Genomic DNA, 20730 nt, shown 5'->3' on the forward strand with positions numbered 1-20730 from the left:
GAGTTCCCGTCCAGCAGGCTGTAAAACCTCTCACGACCTGAGCGCGAATCAATGGAGTCCTACATCCGGGACTCATTAGCTGCCGGGCTGATCCGGAACTCCACTCCCCGATGGGGGCAGGTTTCTTTTTTGTGGGGCAAGAAAGATGGCGGACTCCGTCCATGCATTGATTACAGGGGGCTGAATGAGATTACGGTTCGCAACCGATACCCGTTGCCATTGTTGGATTCCGTGTTCACCCCCCTGCATGAAGCCAAAATCTTTACTAAGCTGGATCTTAGAAATGCGTATCACCTGATTCGGATCCGGAAGGGAGACGAATGGAAGACGGCATTTAACACCCCGTTAGGTCACTTTGAGTACCTGGTCATGCCGTTCGGACTCACCAACGCCCCCGCGACGTTCCAAGCCTTGGTTAACGACGTCTTGCGGGTCTTCCTGCACCGATTCGTCTTCGTATATCTGGACAATATTCTCATCTTTTCTCCGGATCCTGACACCCATGTCCAGCATGTACGTCAGGTCCTGCAGCGGTTGTTAGAGAACCGACTGTTTGTGAAGGGCGAGAAGTACGAGTTTCACCGCACGTCTTTGTTCTTCCTGGGGTTTATCATCTCCTCTAACTCCGTCACCCCTGATCCGGCCAAGGTTGCGGCGGTGAGAGATTGGCCCCAACCAACAAGCCGTAGGAAGCTGCAACAGTTCCTCAGCTTCGCTAATTTCTATAGGAGGTTCATTAAGGGCTACAGTCAGGTAGTTAGCCCCCTGACAGCCCTGACCTCTCCAAAAGTCCCCTTCTCCTGGTCGGATCGGTGCGAAGCCGCGTTCAAGGAGTTGAAACGACGGTTCTCTACTGCGCCAGTTTTGGTGCAGCCCGACCCTAGCCGCCAGTTCATGGTTGAAGTGGACGCCTCTGACTCAGGGATAGGAGCCGTGCTATCCCAGAGCGGAGAGACTGATAAGGTTCTTCACCCGTGTGCCTACTTTTCACGCAGGTTGACCCCGGCTGAACGGAACTATGACGTCGGCAATCGAAAACTCCTTGCGGTGAAAGAGGCTCTTGATGAGTGGAGACACCTGTTGGAGGGAGCGTCTGTGCCGTTCATGGTTTTCACTGACCATCGGAACCTGGAGTATATCAGGACCGCCAAGCGGCTGAACCCCAGGCAAGCCCGCTGGTCACTGTTCTTCGGGCGTTTTGACTTCCGGATCACCTATCGCCCCGGGACCAAGAACCAGAGGTCGGATGCCTTGTCCCGGGTACACGAAGAGGAGGTCAAAACTGCACTGTCGGATCCACCGGAGCCCATCCTGCCTGAGTCCACTATCATGGCCACCCTCAACTGGGACGTGGAGAAGATCGTCCGGGAGGCCCTGGCACGGAGCCCGGACCCAGGAACAGGTCCGAGAACCGGTTGTACGTCCCACCAGAGGCCAGAGCTGCAGTCTTGGACTTCTGTCACGGTTCCAAAGCTCTCCTGTCATCCAGGGGTGCGAAGGACCGTGGCAGTTGTCTGGCAGCGCTTCTGGTGGGCGTCTATGGAGGCCGACGTCCGGGAGTACATCCAGGCCTGCACCACCTGTGCCAGGGGCAAGGCAGACCATAAAGGTCCCAAGGACTTCTCCAGCCGTTACCTGTGCCTCATCGCCCCTGGTCCCACATCGGCCTGGATTTCGTCATGGGCCCTCCCGCCGTCCCAGGGCAACAACACCATTCTTCACGATAGTGGACCGATTCTCCAAGGCGGCCCACTTCGTGGCCCTCCCGAAGCTCCCAACAGCCAGGAGACAGCAGGACCTCCTGGTCCACCACGTCGTCTGTCTGATGGATACCCACCGAACATTCGTCTCAGATCGTGGTCCCCAGTCTCCTCACACATCTGGAGGAGCTTCTGCCGGGAACTGGGGGCTACTGTGAGCCTCTCGTCCGGGTATCATCCGCAGACCAATGGACAGGCAGAACGGGCCAATCAGGAATTGGAGCAAGCTCTACGCTGTGTGACGTCCGCACACCCGACGGCCTGGAGTAAACATCTGGCCTGGATCGAGTATGCGCATAACAGCCAGGTGTCCTCTGCCACCGGCCTCTCCCCATTTGAGGTGTGTTTGGGGTATCAGCCCCCGTTGTTTCCCGTGGTGGAGGGAGAGGTCGGTGTGCCCTCGGTCCAGGCCCACCTGCGGAAGTGCCGTCAGGTGTGGCTCTCCACCCGTTCTGCCTTGTTGAAGGCCCGGACGAGGGCGAAGACCCATGCAGACCACCGGGCAATCCCCGGCCCCTGCTTACCAGCCCGGACAGGAGGTGTGGCTTTCCACGAAGGACTCCCCCTCCAGGTGGACTCCCCGAAACTTCAGGACAGATATATCGGACCATTCAAGATCCTCAAAGTCCTCAGTCCTGCCGCAGTGAAGCTCCAACTCCCAGCTCACTGCGGATCCATCCGGTTTTTCACGTGTCACGAATCAAACATCACCACACCTCACCCCTCTGTGCTCCCGGACCGGTGCCGCCTCCTGCTCGGATCATCGACGGGGAGCCGGCTTGGATGGTGCGCCGGCTCCTGGACGTCCGTCGGCTGGGCCGGGGGTTCCAGTACTTGGTGGATTGGGAGGGGTATGGACCCAAAGAACGCTCCTGGGTGAAGAGGAGCTTCATCCTGGATCCGGCCTCCTGGCCGACTTCTACCACTGTCACCCAGACAAGCCTGGTCGGGCGCCAGGAGGCGCCCGTGGGAGGGGGGGGTCCTGTTGTGTGGGCCACCAGAAGAGGAGGTACTGCTGGCCCACCACCAGTGGGCGCCCTGCCTGAAGTGCGGGCTTCAGGCACGAGAGGGCGCTGCCGCCACGGACACAGCCGGGGGTGACAGCTGTCACTCATTATCTCTTGACAGCTGTCACCCATCTACTCAACATCATCTCACTCCATAAAGACCAGATGTCATCTCCATCTCGTTGCCGAGATATCGTACTTCATTGGAGGTAATAGACTCAGCCGTTTGTATTTTGCAACATATCTGTATATTGTGAGTGTTTGCAGGAGTACCGGTCCCTCTTTCTGTGGAGGCTGAGTGAGTGCAGGACGGCACTCTTTTCCCCTGAGGAATCACAGCGGTACTCTGCAACATATTGAGTGAGAGGTGGAGGTGGCATTCTCACCGTTGTTGTTACGGGGTGTACACACACCCACACTTGACTGTCTTTGTTCTCGCCAGCAGTACCAGATCCGACAGTCGGGGACGGTGATCACCTGGGAATTCGGGACTTGGCGGCTCCAGTATTCACCAGGTTCGGTGGCGGCGGAAATCGTGTGGTTCCGGCTCTTCTACGTCTTCTATCCTCGAGCCTGCCCACACGTCACCTTTGTGGATTGACTGTAATCATATTCTGAGATTGTCTGTATGTTCGTTGTGCACCTTCACAACATTAAATTGTTCATTTTTGGCTCATCTATTGACCGTTCAGTTGCGCCCCCTGTTGTGGGTCCGTGTCACTACACTTTCACAACAATGATATAATAATTGATCAACATATTGATTATTCTGCCTTACAGAAACCTGGTTACAGCAGGATAATATGTTAGTTTAAATGAGTCAACACCCCCGAGTCACACTAACTGCCAGAATGCTCGTAGCACGGGCCGAGGCGGATGATTAGCAGCAATCTTCCATTCCAGCTTATTAATTAATCAAAAACCCAGACAGAGCTTTAATTCATTTGAAAGCTTGACTCTTAGTCTTGTCCATCCAAATTGGAAGTCCCAAAAACCAGTTTTATTTGTTATTATCTATCGTCCACCTGGTCGTTACTGTGAGTTTCTCTGTGAATTTTCAGACCTTTTGTCTGACTTAGTGCTTAGCTCAGATAAGATAATTATAGTGGGTGATTTTAACATCCACACAGATGCTGAGAATGACAGCCTCAACACTGCATTTAATCTATTATTGGACTCAATGGCTTTGCTCAAATGTAAATGAGTCCACCCACCACTTTAATCATATCTTAGATCTTGTTCTGACTTATGGTATGGAAATTGAAGACTTAACAGTATTCCCTGAAAACTCCCTTCTGTCTGATCATTTCTTAATAACATTTACATTTACTCTGATGGACTACCCCAGCAGTGGGGAATAAGTTTCATTACACTAGAAGTCTTTCAGAAAGCGCTGTAACTAGGTTTAAGGATATGATTCCTTCTTTATGTTCTCTAATGCCATATACCAACACAGTGCAGAGTAGCTACCTAAACTCTGTAAGTGAGATAGAGTATCTCGTCAATAGTTTTACATCCTCATTGAAGACAACTTTGGATGCTGTAGCTCCTCTGAAAAGAGCTTTAAATCAGAAGTGCCTGACTCCGTGGTATAACTCACAAACTCAGCAGCTTAAAGCAGATAACCCGTAAGTTGGAGAGGAAATGGCGTCTCACTAATTAAGAAGATCTTCACTTAGCCTGGAAAAAGAGTCTGTTGCTCTATAAAAAAGCCCTCCGTAAAGCTAGGACATCTTACTACTCATCACTAATTGAAGAAAATAAGAACAACCCCAGGATTCTTTTCAGCACTGTAGCCAGGCTGACAAAGAGTCAGAGGTCTATTGAGCCGAGTATTCCTTTAACTTTAACTAGTAATGACTTCATGACTTTCTTTGCTAATAAAATTTTAACTATTAGAGAAAAAATTACTCATAACCATCCCAAAGACGTATCGTTATCTTTGGCTGCTTTCAGTGATGCCGGTATTTGGTTAGACTCTTTCTCTGTCTGAGTTATTTTCATTAGTTACTTCATCCAAACCATCAACATGTCTATTAGACCCCATTCCTACCAGGCTGCTCAAGGAAGCCCTACCATTATTTAATGCTTCGATCTTAAATATGATCAATCTATCTTTATTAGTTGGCTGTGTACCACAGGCTTTTAAGGTGTCAGTAATTAAACCATTACTTAAAAAGCCATCACTTGACCCAGCTATCTTAGCTAATTATAGGCCAATCTCCAACCTTCCTTTTCTCTCAAAAATTCTTGAAAGGGTAGTTGTAAAACAGCTAACTGATCATCTGCAGAGGAATGGTCTATTTGAAGAGTTTCAGTCAGGTTTTAGAATTCATCATAGTATAGAAACAGCATTAGTGAAGGTTACAAATGATCTTCTTATGGCCTCAGACAGTGGACTCATCTCTGTGCTTGTTCTGTTAGACCTCAGTGCTGCTTTTGATACTGTTGACCATAACATTTTATTACAGAGATTAGAGCATGCCATAGGTATTAAAGGCACTGCGCTGCGGTGGTTTGAATCATATTTATCTAATAGATTACAATTTGTTCATGTAAATGGGGAATCTTCTTCACAGACTAAGGTTAATTATGGAGTTCCACAAGGTTCTGTGCTAGGACCAATTTTATTCACTTTATACATGCTTCCCTTAGGCAGTATTATTAGACGGCATTGCTTAAATTTTCATTGTTACGCAGATGATACCCAGCTTTATCTATCCATGAAGCCAGAGGACACACACCAATTAGCTAAACTGCAGGATTGTCTTACAGACATAAAGACATGGATGACCTCTAATTTCCTGCTTTTAAACTCAGATAAACTGAAGTTATTGTACTTGGCCCCACAAATCTTAGAACATGGTATCTAACCAGATCCTTACTCTGGATGGCATTACCCTGACCTCTAGTAATACTGTGAGAAATCTTGGAGTCATTTTTGATCAGGATATGTCATTCAAAGTGCATATTAAACAAATATGTAGGACTGGTTTTTTGCATTTACGCAATATCTCTAAAATTAGAAAGGTCTTGTCTCAGAGTGATGCTGAAAAACTAATTCATGCATTTATTTCCTCTAGGCTGGACTATTGTGCACATGAGTGCACAGAAATTTGCAGTTTGAGTCAGTGTTGTGTAATTTTCGTGATGAAGCCAGCAGAGAAATGTGACCAGTGAGCAAGGACCACCAGGAATCAATATACAATGCAGAGAGAAAGATGTAGCTGCAGTTTAAGCACATTCACAGATATATGTGGAGAGACTCCCAACAGACATGCAAACAAACATAAAACACAGTCTTCTGATCTTAGCAACCCCCAGAGCCATCTTAAGGACCTCTGCCTTAGCAAAACAAATTCATAATACAGACATGGCCTTCAGTTAGTGTGGAGAACAATCAGATGTTTTGTCGTGGTCTCAGAGAAACACACCCTAGGCCAACAAGCGATGGATGCCGCTGACCCACTATGCAACAATTTTTCACTGACAGACTCAACAGTTTTTATCATAACTTGCAGGTGGCACATCACAGTATGGACTACCCTGAGGACCTAGTTCTTCCATTCATTTAGGAGGACACATCAAAAGCAGGTGTATGCACATTGCATGAACCATCAGTGAAGATAGTCAGTAAAGAGTTTCCACAGTACTGAGAATGAATGCATAGTAGTGGATACACCAAGTGTAGATCCAACTCTTGTAGCAGTCCTCGTCAGAAACTTTCTCACTTCTGAGTTTGCCCTCTCAATAGCAACGAACCAGCACCTGGTGCACATGTCTTAACAGGAATGACAAATGACACTTTGGTTGATTTTTATGTATTAGGTGACTGAATCCAACTCCTTCACTCTGTGTCCTTTTTTATGTTCTAATTATGTAATGTGTAAATAGCGAAAATCAATCAGCCACATCCCAAGTGGATCTGCACTTTGCACTTTAGTCTGTGCACCATAGATCATCAAGACAGAGCCCTTTCTAGTACTTTGAATTATTGTTAAGTGTTACAGTTGGATTATTTCATTACTGACATTGTAAAATTTAAATTTAGGGGTTGTTAAGGTCTAAAACTGGGTCATGTTTATTACTTTTATGTGACTTATGTTATGATTTGGCACTATAAGAATAAATTTTAATTTAACTAAAACCTTTACCCAAGATATATAGAATGGTTTGTTTCTTTTGCTTTCAGGCAGGTACGACTGGTTACATGGCTCCTGAGATACTGAGGCAGCAGTTGTACGGCGCCTCTGTGGACTGGTGGGCTCTGGGCTGCAGCATCTACGAGATGGTGGCTGCTCGCTTACCTTTTATAGACTTCAGAGAAAAGTTGCAGAATGAGGAGGTAACCCGACGCACACTGGAAGACGAGTGCAAGTTTGAACACAAAAGCTTTGATGCTCCCACCAAAGAGATCATCAGCCTCTTTCTCAACAAAAAGGTTCAACATCGCCTGGGCTGCCAGTAAGTAGAAGACATCGAGATCTGAAACACGTAACTGTGGCAGGAAGTCAGCTGGTCATGAACACAGCAGTAAATCAGCTGACTGCATGAGTTCACACACTTTCCATCAGAAAAATGCAATGTCAGGTTTTCCTCACAGTTCCATTAAACAAACAATTGTGCTCAAAAGTTTACATACCCTGGTAGAATGTATTTATTTATTTTTGGCCATTCAGAGAATATGAATGACAACACAAAAACTTTTTCCACTCATGGTTAGTTGTTGGGTGAAGCCATTTATTGTCAAACAACTGTGTTTACTCTTTTTAAATTGTAATAACAGAAACAGCCCAAATGACCCTGATCAACAGTTTACATACACCTGTTCTTAATACAGTGTATTACCCCCTTTAACATTAATGACAGCTTGGAGTCTTTTGTGGTAGTTGTGGACGAGGCTCTCTGATGGTAAAGCTGCCACTGAGTGTGTCTTGGATTTTATTTACAACCCCAATTCCAATGAAGTTGGGACGTTGTGTAAAAAAAAATCAACATTGAATGCCCATGACCTTCGATCCCTTAGGCGGCACTGCATTAAAAACTGACATCATTGTGTAAAGGATCTTACCGCATGGGCTCAGGAACACTTCAGAAAACCATTGTCAGTTAACACAGTTCTTCACTACATCTACAAGTGCAAGTTAAAACTCTACCATGCAAAGCAAAAGCCATATATCAACAACATCCAGAAATGCCGCCGCCCTTCTCTGGCCCGAGCTCATTGAAATGGACAGACGCAAAGTGGAAAAGGTGCGTGGTCTGATGGTCCACATTTCAGCTTGTTTTGGAAACCATGGATGTCGTGTCCATGTGGAACGACGTGGAAAAAAAGACCATCCAGATTGTTACCAGCGCAAATTCAAAAGCCAACATCTGTGATGGTATGGGGGTTTGTTCATGTCCATGGCATAGGCAACTTACATATCTGTGATGGCACATCAATCTGAAAGGTACATCAGGTTTTGGAGCAACACATGCTGCCATCTAAGCAACGTCTTTTTCAGGGATGTCCCTGCTTATTTCAGCAAGACAATGCCAAGCCACATTCTGCATGTACAACAGTGTTGCTTTGTAGTAAAAGAGTGCAGGTACTAGTCTGGCCTGCCTGCAGTCCAGACCCTGTCGCCCATTGAAAATGGTGTGTATTATGAAGCGCAAAATACAAAACAACGGAGACCCCGGACTGTTGAGCAGCTGAAGTCGTACATCAAGCAAGAATGGGAAAGAATTCCACCTACAAAGCTTCAACAATTAGTGTTGTCAGTTTCCAAATGCTTATTGAGTGTTGTTAGCTGTGATTGGAGAAATTATGCGTAGTGCACAGTGTATGTTTTGCAGTTTTGTATCCCCAGTTATACAGCTTCATGATGAAGTGGTATAGAGGAGGATTTTCTGAAAAAGAAGACCTGAAAATTCAGCTACAGTTTGTCAGAAGGTACATCCTGTCCTCTGCATCTTCCTCTTCACACAACCACCTGCATGTCCTCCCTCAGCAGATCCATAATCTCCTCTTTGGCCTCCCTCTCTCCTCCTGCCTGATGACTCCATCCTCAGCATCCTTTTCCCTATATTCCTTGGGTCCCTCCTCTGCACGTGCCCAAACCACCTCAGTCTCTCCTCTCTGACTTTGTTTCCAAACTGTCCCACCTGAGCTGTCTCTCTGATATGTTCATTCCTAATCCTGTCCATTCTCAGTACTCCCAAAGAGAATCGCAACATCTTCAGCTCTGCCTCCTCCACTTCTGCCTCCTGTCGTTTTGTTAGTGCCACCGCCTCCTAAGACATATAACATAGCTGGTCTCACTACTGTCTTGTAAACTTTTCCCTTCACTCTTGCTGATATTCTTTGGTCACAACCACTCCTGCCACCTTTCTCCACCTACTCCACCTGCCTGTACTCTCTTCTTCACCTCTCTACTACACTCTCCATTATTTTGGAAAGTTGACCCCAAGTATTTAAACTCATCTACTTTTGTCACTGCTACTCCTTGTAACCGCACTGTTCCACCGTACTGTTCCACCTGTACTCAGTTCTTGCTCCTACGGACTTTTCATCCCTTCTCGTTCAGAGCAGATTTTCACCTCTTCAGGCTTGACTCAACCTCCGCTATATGCTCTCTCTCCTCACTACAGATCACATATGTACATCGTGCAAACATGGAAACTCCTGTCTGATCTCATCTATCAACCCTGTTCATACACCATTACTTTGCGACAAGAAAGGACTCCAGAGCTGATCCTTGTTTGTAATCCCACTGTCCAACTTGACTAGTGTCTTGTCATTGCCCACTGTGGCATCTCACCGATGGCCACACTATCCTTGGACATGTCCTGTACTACCTTCACATACTTTCGCTTCCCTCCAGGACTATCCTCATACAAATATGACAAACTCTTTCTCTTGTACCCTGCCATAAGCTTTCTCTCTAATCCACAAACACACAATGTAAAGACTCGATCACATCGCATGGTCACTTCGTGCAGCTTCGTTCCTGCAGCTGATGCTTCACCAGGATTTTTAAACTGTTGAAAAATTTGAACAAATGCCACCGAAAACCTCAATTTGCTGTTAAGGGCTTGCTGTCTTCCAGCCTCTGCAGAGAGAAGAGCCTGGTGGCCCTTTCAGTCTGACAGTTCAAAAGTTTTGAGGAAGTGATCCTTGATCGCTGGGTATTTGTTCGCAGGGCGGGGGGGGGGGCTTTGCAGGATTGCAATCAGCCTTGTTTCCCATGGAACTGAGGGCTGAAATGATTGTTGATGACAGTGTATTTGTTCGCAGCAGGGGGGCTTTGCAGGACCGTGATCAGCCTCATTCGTTTCTGTGTAGCTGAGGGCCAACATTACGTAATAATATTTTGTGTCATCTGCTGTGATCTCTCAAAGCGAACTTTGCCTCGGTTTGTGTAAACCAGGTGGCAGTGTTGTGAAAGTGTAGGAACACGGACCCACAACAGGGGGCGCAAATGAACGGACAATGGAGGAAGTCAAATAACAACACTTTACGTTGTGAATAAGCACAACAAACACAACGGATTACAACAATAGACAGTCAATTCACAAATGTGTCACGTGGGCAGGCTTGAAGATAGAGACGTCTGTCCAAAGCAGAACCGGAACCACACGATTTCCTCCGCCACCCGAACCCCAGGAATACTGGAGCCGCCAAGTCCCGAACTCCCAGGTGGCCACTGCCTCCGCATGTCGGATCTGGTACTGCTGGCGAGGAACAAAAACAGTTAAATGTGGGTGCGTTTGCACCCAGCAACCCGTATGGCGGGAAAACCACCTCCACCTCTCGTTGGAAGAATGTCTGCTATTTAACACACAAAAGTAACAAAGGGTTAATGTCAAAAAAGACAACACAGTCGGCTGAGTACGGTACCTTCTAGGTAGAGCGATATCTCGGCAAAGAGGTGGAGATGTCGTCCTGCTGATATACCACTGCTGATCAGATGATTGGTGACAGCTGTCGTAGGCGATAAGTGACAGCTGTCACCCCGGCTGCTCCTGTGAGGCGGCAGCGCCCTCTGGTGCCTGGAGCCCGCACTCCAGACAGGGCGCCCTCTGGTGGGGTGGGCCAGCATGACCTCCTCTCAGCGGCCCACACAACAGGCAGTTTACAGAAGCTAGACTTTGAGCATCAAGTGTGGGAAAAAGTTCCAGCAACAGTGGACATTCGCGTGTGAACAGCTTTGATCCACAGAGGTGTGACATATAAAAACAGAAAACCCAGTGTGATCGCAAATGAGTTCATTCTTTTGTGAACATTTCAGTCGCTAAATCATGTATGAGGCAGTCCTTTTGTGCACCGGTACTTGCGCTACATCCAAATACTGAATGCTTCTATCCAGAGTGAATAAGCTGGAGAGAAGGTGAAGCACCTGCGCGTGTGTGTGTCTGATCCACGTATGCAGTGCCTGTGTATCCGTGATCAGAACTGGTAATCGAACCACGCAAGTGCGTGTGACTGACTGCTTGATCCACACAGCTGCAGCTCTCTCTCTCTCTGTCTCTCTCAATGCTGAACAAGAGATGGACAGTTTTAAGTTCCTTGTGAGTTTAAATGGCACTATTTTCTTTATTTTCTTCACTAGTGTTGCTTGGGGTCATTGTCTTGTTGAACAACCCATGTCAAGGGCATGTCCTCTTCAGCATAAGGCAACATGACCTCTTCAAGTATTCTGACATATCCAAACTGATCCATGATACCTGGTATGCGATTTATAGGCCCACACCATAGTAGGAGAAACATGCCCATATCATGATGCTGCACCACCATGCTTCAATCAATCAATCATCAATTTTTTTATATAGCGCCAAATCACAACAAACAGTTGCCCCAGGCGCTTTATATTGTAAGGCAAGGCCATACAATAATTATGTAAAACCCCAACGGTCAAAACGACCCCCTGTGAGCAAGCACGTGGCTACCGTGGGAAGGAAAGACTCCCTTTTAACAGGAAGAAACCTCCAGCAGAACCAGGCTCAGGAGGGGCAGTCTTCTGCTGGGACTGGTTGGGGCTGAGGGAGAGAACCAGGAAAAGACATGCTGTGGAGGGGAGCAGAGATCGATCACTAATGATTAAATGTTAGAGTGGTGCATACAGAGCAAAAAGAGAAAGAAAACAGTGCATCATGGGAACCCCCCAGCAGTCTATGTCTATAGCAGCATAACTAAGGGATGGTTCAGGGTCACCTGATCCAGCCCTAACTATAAGCTTTAGCAAAAAGGAAAGTTTTAAGCCTAATCTTAAAAGTAGAGAGGGTGTCTGTCTCCCTGATCTGAATTGGGAGCTGGTTCCACAGGAGAGGAGCCTGAAAGCTGAAGGCTCTGCCTCCCATTCTACTCTTACAAACCCTAGGAACTACAAGTAAGCCTGCAGTCTGAGAGCGAAGCGCTCTATTGGGGTGATATGGTACTACGAGGTCCCTAAGATAAGATTGGGACCTGATTATTCAAAACCTTATAAGTAAGAAGAAGAATTTTAAATTCTATTCTAGAATTAACAGGAAGCCAATGAAGAGAGGCCAATATGGATGAGATATGCTCTCTCCTTCTAGTCCCCGTCAGTACTCTAGCTGCAGCATTTTGAATTAACTGAAGGCTTTTTTAGGGAACTTTTTTTACTTCACTGTGAACTGTGGCTTGAATTCAGAGTTTGGGGGTCGTCTCACAAACTGTCTGCGGCCCTTGGACCCAAAAAAAAAACAATTTTTCTCTCATCAGTCCACAAAATATTCCTCCATTTCTCTTTAGGCCAGTTGATGTGTTCTTTGACACATTGTAACCTCTTCTGCACATGTCTTTTATTTAACAGAGGGACTTTGCGGGGGATTCTTGCAAATAAATTAGCTTCACACAAGCGTTTTCTAACTGTCACAGCACTTACAGGTAACTCCAGACTGTCTTTGATCATCCTGGAGCTGATCAATGGGTGCGCCTTTGCCATTCTGGTTATTCGTCTATCCATTTTGATGGTTGTTTTCCATTTTCTTCCACATGTCTCTGTTTTTTTTTTTTTTTGTCCATTTTAAAGCATTGGAGATCATTGTAGATGAACAGCCTATAATTTTTTGCACCTGCTTATAAGTTTTCCCTTCTCCAATCAACTTTTAATCAAACTATGCTGTTCTTCTGAACAATGTCTTGGACGTCCCATTTTCTTCAGGCTTTCAAAGAGAATAGCATGTTCAACAGGTGCTGGCTTCATCCTTACATAGGGGACACCTGATTCACACCTGTTGTTCCACAAAATTGACGAACTCACTGACTGAATGCCACACTACTATTATTGTGAACACCCCCTTTTCTACTTTTTTTTTTTTTTACTAATAGCCTAATTTCATAGCCTTAAGAGTGTGCATATCATGAATGCTTGGTCTTGTTGGATTTGTGAGAATCTACTGGTACCTTGTTTCCCATGTAACAATAAGATATACTCAAAACCTGGATTAATCTTTTTAGTCACATAGCACTACTATTATTCTGAACACTGCTGTATATTAAAAGCAAACATACACAGCTACAAGCAAATCTACGAACTCAGCGACACACGAAAACTGCTGAGTATGCGCGCATTTCGGGTGTACAGACAGCGATTACAATTTTGGTATCTGAGAGATTTGAGAAATATTTGGAGTGTTTGCAGTGTGTATAATTTTGGTGGAGTATTTAGCGTGTGTGGTTAGTGTGGTGTTGTTTTTTTTTGTAAAAATGAGCCGTCTTATGAATGTTGAGCAAGCGCTTCAGTCTTTTTTAACTGGAGCAAGACGGGGCACGCAGTGTGTTGTCAGAGTCTGAACCAGACAGTGAGGTTTCAGATGATGAAGCAGATGATCCCTCTTTTGTTCTGGATGAGGAACCACAGCAGGTGGATCCACTGATGAGCACACAGATCTCCACAGTGGGTCGGATCATGTGCTTCTGTTTGCAGCTTCTCCAGGACTCAGGCGTTATGAGCTCTGTCCCAGCGCTGAGTCCTGGAACGCAGAGATGCAGACACACACTGCTCCAGCAGTGGCTCCAGGTGCGTTTTGTTTAAAGTGTTGAGATCAACGTTAGCTTCGGTTTCATTTTGTTCCAATTTCGTTACTTTTGCGCTCTTGATTCACAGGCTATTCGGTGATGAAGCTCGTTCCTCCACCTTTTCTCAATGATTTGTGACTTTTTTTTTACTTTTTTCCCTTTGTTCAGGAATAACTCCTTATGGGCTTCTCGTTACATCTCCATCAGTATTCTCAGAGCAAACACTGCATCTGTAGTGCTCTTTCTTGGCATGAAACCATATTGTTGTTCACAGATCTTCACCTGTTTTCTCAGCCTAGCCTCTACTACTTTTTCCTATAACTTCATACTGTGGCTGATCAACTTTATGCCTCTGTAGTTACTGCAGCTTTGCACGTCACCCTTGTTCTTAAAAATAGGAACCATCACACTTCGTCTCCATCCCTCATGCATCCTCTCACTTTCCAAGATTTTATTAAACAATCTGGTTAGAAACTCCATTGCCATCTCTCCTAGACATTTCCATGCCTCCACTGGAATGTCAGAATCAGAATCACTTTTGTCATTGTACAATGTATAATGAAATTGCTTTTGTCATCTGAACCAACTGCCTTTCCATATTTTCTTCATAGCTGCCCTCACTTCATCCTTACTAATCTCTTGCACTTCCTTATTTACTCTCTTCACATCATCCATTGTTTTCTCTCATTTTCTTCATTCATCGACACGTCAAAATATTCCCTCCACCTTCTCAACACACTCTCCTCACTTGTCAGCACATTACCATCTGCATCTTTTACCACCCTAACCTGCTGCGCATCCTTTCCAGATCTGTCCCTTTGTCTGGCCAGTTGGTACAAGTCCTTTACTCCTTCCTTACTATTCAACGTCCTGTACAGCTTGCTAAAGGCCTTTTCCTTAGCTTTTGCCACTCCTCTGTTCGCCTTGCGCCGCATCTCCTTTTTTCATCTATCCGATTATCCCAATTCTTTTTCGCCAACCTCTTTCTACTTATGCTTTCCTGGACATCTTCGTTCCACCACCAAGTCTCCTTGTCTTCCTTCCACTGTCCAGTACCTTCTTAACTGTCTCCCTCACCACATTTTCAGTACTTTTCCAGTTGTCCAAAACTCCATCCAGTGAGTCTCTCACCTGTTCACTGAATTTCACACAACTGTCTTCCTCCTTCAGCTTCTACCATCTGATCCTTTGCTGAGCTCTCACTCTCTTCTTCTTTACCTTTAAAGTCATCCTACAAACCACCATCCTATGCTGTCTAGCTACACTCTCTCCTGCCACCACCTTACAGTCTTCAATTTCTTTTAGCTTGCATCTCCTACAAATAATGTAGTCCACCTGTGTGCACCTTGCTCCACTCTTATATGTCACCCTATGCTTCTCCCTTTTCTTCAAGTAGGTATTCACCACTGAGTTGGGTAGCCCCTTTGCCTTACTATGTGATGTGCAGGAAAGCACCAACGTGTTGTCAAAGATGTGTGATCACAATCAAAGATCAATATAAAAAATAAGTGATCAGCATCAGATATCAGGACTAAAGGTCAGCATTCATGATGAAAGATGAATATCAAGATTAAGCATGATTTATCAGGATCAAAACTTGTGATCAGGATAAATGATTTAGATGAGTGATCAGGTTCAAAGGTCAGTAATCTAGATCAAAGTTCAGTGCTCAGAATCAAAGATGAGCACTCGGGAGCTTATGATTGGTCTAAGTGTATTCTAGTCCGATTCGGTTAAGGATCTGGATCTGATGGGCAAAATATCATATTTTATGGACAGTGATTGTCGACCATGGCCAAAAGTCTTGAATTTGGTCTAGAGTGTCCATTTTTGCTGGTATTCTTTAGTAATTATATTTCTTATGTCACGTTTGAAAATGTTTAGAAAAGAAGTGCTTCGAAACCAATTGCTTAAATTCGACCCATTTTTCACTTCGGGGATCCACAAGGGAGGGATGTCCACTCAGTCCCCTTTTATTCGCTATAGCTATGGAGCCTCTGGCTGTTGCCATTCTTTGTCACCCTAAATTCACAGGAATTATCAGAAATATAGTGAAATCCAAACTTTCTTTCTACGCAGATGACCTGCTACTATTCGCCTCAAATACATCTCAGTCTATTCCAGCAGCACTTTCTATACTGGATTCATTTAGCAAAATCTCAGGTTATAAAGTGAATCTTAGCTAGAGCGAGCTATTTCCTTTGATGGACATTCTAAAAATCACCCTTCCAAAAGCATTCATGTACGGATACCTACAATAAATTATTTAAGAGAAATTTCCTTTATTAATCACACAAATTAATTCCAATTTTGATCATTGGTCCATTTTACATTTTTCAGGATTTCATTTGGAATAAAAAAATATTTGGTTTCCAGTCACTTTCTACTAAACCCCCTTTAATTGGTAATCCCTTATTTACTCCGTTATTAGTGGATAAGACATTTTCAATATGGGCTCAGTTGGGAGAAAGGTACATCAAGAATTTATTCATAGATGGGGTGTTCGTGTTGGGAAAGTGTAGTGACACGGACCCACAACAGGGGGCGTAAATGAACGGTCAATAGATGAGCCAAAAGGTAACAATTTAATGTTGTGAATGTGCACAATGAAATACAGACAATCACAGAATTTGATATCAGTCAATATACAGAGGTGACGTGTGGGCAGGCTCGAGGATAGAAGACATCTGTCCAGAGAAGAGTCGGGTCCCACATGATTTCCACTGCCAACGGATCTGAAGTACGCCGGAGTCGCCAAGTCCTGAGTCCCCAGGTGGCCACTGTCTCCAGCTGTCAGATCTGGTACTGCTGGCAGGAGGCAGAAAAACAGTTAAGGGTGAGTGTGTGAAAACACACCCAGTAAACAGTCAGCAATACGAGTCTCTCCTTTGTCGGGTGGGAACAAACACCTCCACCTCTGAACACCATAAAACAGTTTGTGTCGGGTTAACCTTCTACTTGTCGGAGTGAGGAGTGAAAATCGTTCACTCCTCGGCCATCCACGAACCCCAGCCTCCAGCTGACAGTAGTGGGTTAAACACCTGCAAACAGTTCACAACAGGAGAAAGCAAGCAACGTGCGTAGGCACAACAACGGCTGAGAATTTACCTATAGGGTAGACGATATCTCAGCAGCGAGGTGGAGTTGCTGCCCGGCTTTTATGGTGATGGTGGTTTGTGGTTGATGAGTGACAGCTGGTGATGAGGTGGTGATGACTGACAGCAGTCACTCCCGGCTGCTCCTACGAGGTGGCTGCGCCCTCTCGTGCCTGAAGCCCACACTTCAGGCAGGGCGCCCTCTGGTGGTGGGCCAGCAGTACCTCCTCTTCAGCGGCCCACACAACAGTTCGCCTCTTTTCAACAATTTGGTAAACAAATTCTCTCTGCCGAAAACCCAGTTTTTTTTCCCAGATATTTTCAAGTGTGAACTTTGTCTCCAAGACCTATGCATGTTTCCCTGCTTTACCTTCTAACTCTGATATCTTTATGAATGATTTTTCATTCTTTAAAGGAGTTGTATCATCTGTATACGCTAACATTCATAAACTAAGGTCAGACTCCTTTTTAGAACAACTTGGGGAAACGACCTTGGGAGTGGAAATTTCAGAAAATATTTGGGATGAGGCGCTACGCAGGGTGCACAAATTCTCCATTTGTGTTTTATTCCATGTAAAATCCTACACTGTGCTCACTACACCAAAGAACGTCTGGCGAAAATGTGTAAGGATGTATCACCATCTGTCATCAAACCCCTCCTAACTATATTCATATGCTTTGGAAATGCCCACATCTCTCTAAATATTAGCAAGAATTTTTTCCACTTTATCCACAATTACAGGGATACTGGTCCCACCAAATCTGTTAACAGCTATTTTTGGGGTTACGCTGCCCCCACTCAGTCTCTCTTCCTCACAAAAATTCACCTTGGCTTTTGCCACACTTCTGGCACAAAGGCTAATTCTCTTAAGATGGAAAACTATTCTACCTCCCACACACACAGTGGCTAAAAGATGCCTTACATTTTGTAAGACTTGAAAAAATTAGACTATCGATCTGAAGACAATCAGGGAAGCTCAGTAAGATTTGGAACCCATTTTTTTGTCCTGATTAACAACACACACATTACATTTGCACCAGACTGAGCTGATGATTGGATAAATTGATATATGATACACTAAGGTCACCCTATAAAGTATTTATTTATTTTATTTTTAATTTACATCTTTTACTAAAGCAGCACCCATGTATGCCTTGTTTGTCCCAATGTTCTTTCTGTTACATGTCGGGAAGTGTGCCGAAGAGGGGAGGGTGGGAGGGAGGGGATTGTTTTTGTTCCACTTGACAAGAGTCTATTCAGTTGTTATATTCCACATTAATGTGCTGTATTCTTTGTTTACACAATAATAAAAAAAAAGTTTAAAAAAGTAAAGAAGTGTTTCAAGAATGAAACTGTTCTTTTTTTCACCATGAAGAGTTTTACTGTGAATTTTAACATCTGAAATGTCGCTGCGGTTAACAGGGTTGGGTAGGATTACTTTGAAATGTAATCCAAAAGTAATCAGATTACAAGTAATCCAAATCTATGTAAATACAGACATGTAATCCACATGTATTCCTTCAAAGTAATCCTACCCAACCTTGGCGGTTAATTTCACAGCCTTTTCTCAATAACAAAATCATTACAGTGAACATCGTTTGTTTCTGTTTTTATTTCATATTAGAGGTGATGACCCACGAAAGCACAAGTTTTTCAACAGTATTAACTTCCATCGTTTGGAAGCGGGGCTTGTGGAACCCCCGTGGAAGCCGAAACCCAACGTGGTCTATGCCAAGGACACAGACGAGTTCAGGGCCACTTCTGAAGTGGAAGACATTAAACTTGATGCTAAAGATGAGAAATTCTTCAAAAGGTTCAGCACAGGTGCCGTCTCCATCCGGTGGCAAAAGGAAATGATTGACAGTGGGCTGTTTGATGAACTGAACAATCCGATGATCAACGGTAACGACTGTGGACTGGAGTCTAGAACATGCATCATTTTGTAAACATTCTACTCACCAGTAGGTTGGAGCAGAAAAAACAACCTTTAACACTTGAGCGTATTTCAGTGACAGTGATTGAATTCATCCTTGTGAAGTGCCTGGCGTAATTTGACATAATTTTAAATGCACCATAAAGCTAATCTTTGATACCACGGTCCAGAGTGAAGCAGGTTTTAGATCTGGAGTTGTGGCTGTATGGAAACACACGCTGACATGGCACTGCAGCTGCTGCTTCACACTTTGTCCTTTACAGCAGACCCCAGTGCATTCAGTTTCCATGACATCACTCTGCCCATTTTTGCAGACCTAAGTGTTTACATGTGTTGGCAAACACATGACATAATGGTTGCGTGTCACAGAGAAATATGATCAGTATGCACAGCAATGTGGTTGGAAAGACTCAAGTGTTCCTTAAATGCCGCGAATGCTTTTGTTCATGTGAGCGGATGGTCTCATGTGACCTCAGTGCTGACTGACGTAAACTCTGACAGTGGCAGTTGTTCACCACTAAGTGCCGCCACATACCCACGAAGCTCACAGTCCATCACCCCCAGTGTCCAGCCTGCAAGGAGAAAAAAGTATCACGTATATGTTTGGAATATATACTACATATTTGACATTAAAATAGAATTTTATCCCGTTTATTAGTATAGAATTTACATTGTTTACAAACAATAAATATCCTAATTTAAATGAACATATCAACAGCAGACATGACTGCTTTATAGAATCCAGTACGGTTGTGCTCAGAAGTTTACATACCCTGGTAGAATGTTTTGTTTTTTTGGCCATTTGTCAGAAAATATGAATGATAACACAAAAACTGTTTTTTTTTCATTCATGGTTAGTTGTTGGGTGAAGCCATTTGTTGTCAAACAACTGTGTTTCCTCTTTTTAAATCATAATGACAACAGAAACTACCCAAATGACCCTGATCAAAAGTTTACTACCCCCATTCCTAATACCATGTATTACCCCCTTTGACATCAGTGACAGCTTGGAGTCTTTTGTGGACGAGGCTCTCTGATGGTAAAGCTGCCACTGAATATGTCTTGGACTTTGTATTTCTTCATAATTGATGTAAATAAACAGTATGACACAAATAACAGCTCACGTCCATTTAAAGCAGCAGCAACAGAAAAAAGACAAGGGTTTTTGTTTGTTTGTTTGTTGTTTAAGCATGTGTTGCATCAGTGTGTATGCAGTATTTTTGGCTACAAACCTTTTTTATAGACTCCTGATGATAGATCTTTGCTTGTTGTTGTCATTCAACCCCTTTAACATACTGTAGTTTGCTTTGGCCAGTTTCCAGTAGCTAATTTATTCTGGTATCGCCCATTTTGTTCTGGGATTGCCACAGCTGATCCAATATGGATCCACATGTTGATTTGGCAAACGTTTTACACCAGATGTTCTTCTTGATCTAACTGTACCAGCAGGGGGCACAGGTGGTCTTGAAGCACGACCTTCTTGTTGGGAGGTCACATCACTCATCTTAAATCTATCTTTAGCATACCTGACAGTGCCAGTAAATGATTTATAATATTTGAATGCAATGATATGTTCATTATATATTACAGTATTTTCTGATGCTTTATTTTTTGTAAGTTGCAAATTCAATGTACTGGTATATTGCATTTAATATAATTGTTTTCTAAGACAGCATTTGCTGCTCTTTCTAAATTAAATGTTCATGCACACATGATTTTATAAGATGTGGTTGACAAAAACAAAACAAATTTTCAAAATGTTTGAATGAAACAAAGTGACTTGTGTCAGTTTGCTGTGGTATATGTTAATGCATGAATCTGCAGAACGTAAAACATTCATGAAACAGCTTTATGGAGTGTCATCGTCAAGAGGTTACTGAAAGTACTCCCCAGGCACAGATAGCA

At 44.3% G+C, this 20730-nt stretch overlaps 1 protein-coding gene across 1 annotated transcript in view; it reads left to right on the plus strand.

Annotated features, from left to right (window-relative positions):
• grk7b (G protein-coupled receptor kinase 7b) overlaps nt 1–19380 on the plus strand; it is a 50295-nt gene extending 30915 nt beyond the window's left edge. The window contains exons 3-4 of the mRNA XM_034168934.1: nt 6960–7231; nt 18517–19380. Of these exons, the coding sequence (XP_034024825.1) occupies nt 6960–7231; nt 18517–18838 (594 nt within the window). The 3' untranslated portion in view covers nt 18839–19380. The remainder of the gene's footprint in view (nt 1–6959; nt 7232–18516) is intronic.
• Nucleotides 19381–20730: the final 1350 nt, after the last annotated feature.

This window comes from Thalassophryne amazonica, chromosome 4 (assembly GCF_902500255.1).
Source record: "Thalassophryne amazonica chromosome 4, fThaAma1.1, whole genome shotgun sequence".
NCBI classification, from domain to species: domain Eukaryota; kingdom Metazoa; phylum Chordata; class Actinopteri; order Batrachoidiformes; family Batrachoididae; genus Thalassophryne; species Thalassophryne amazonica.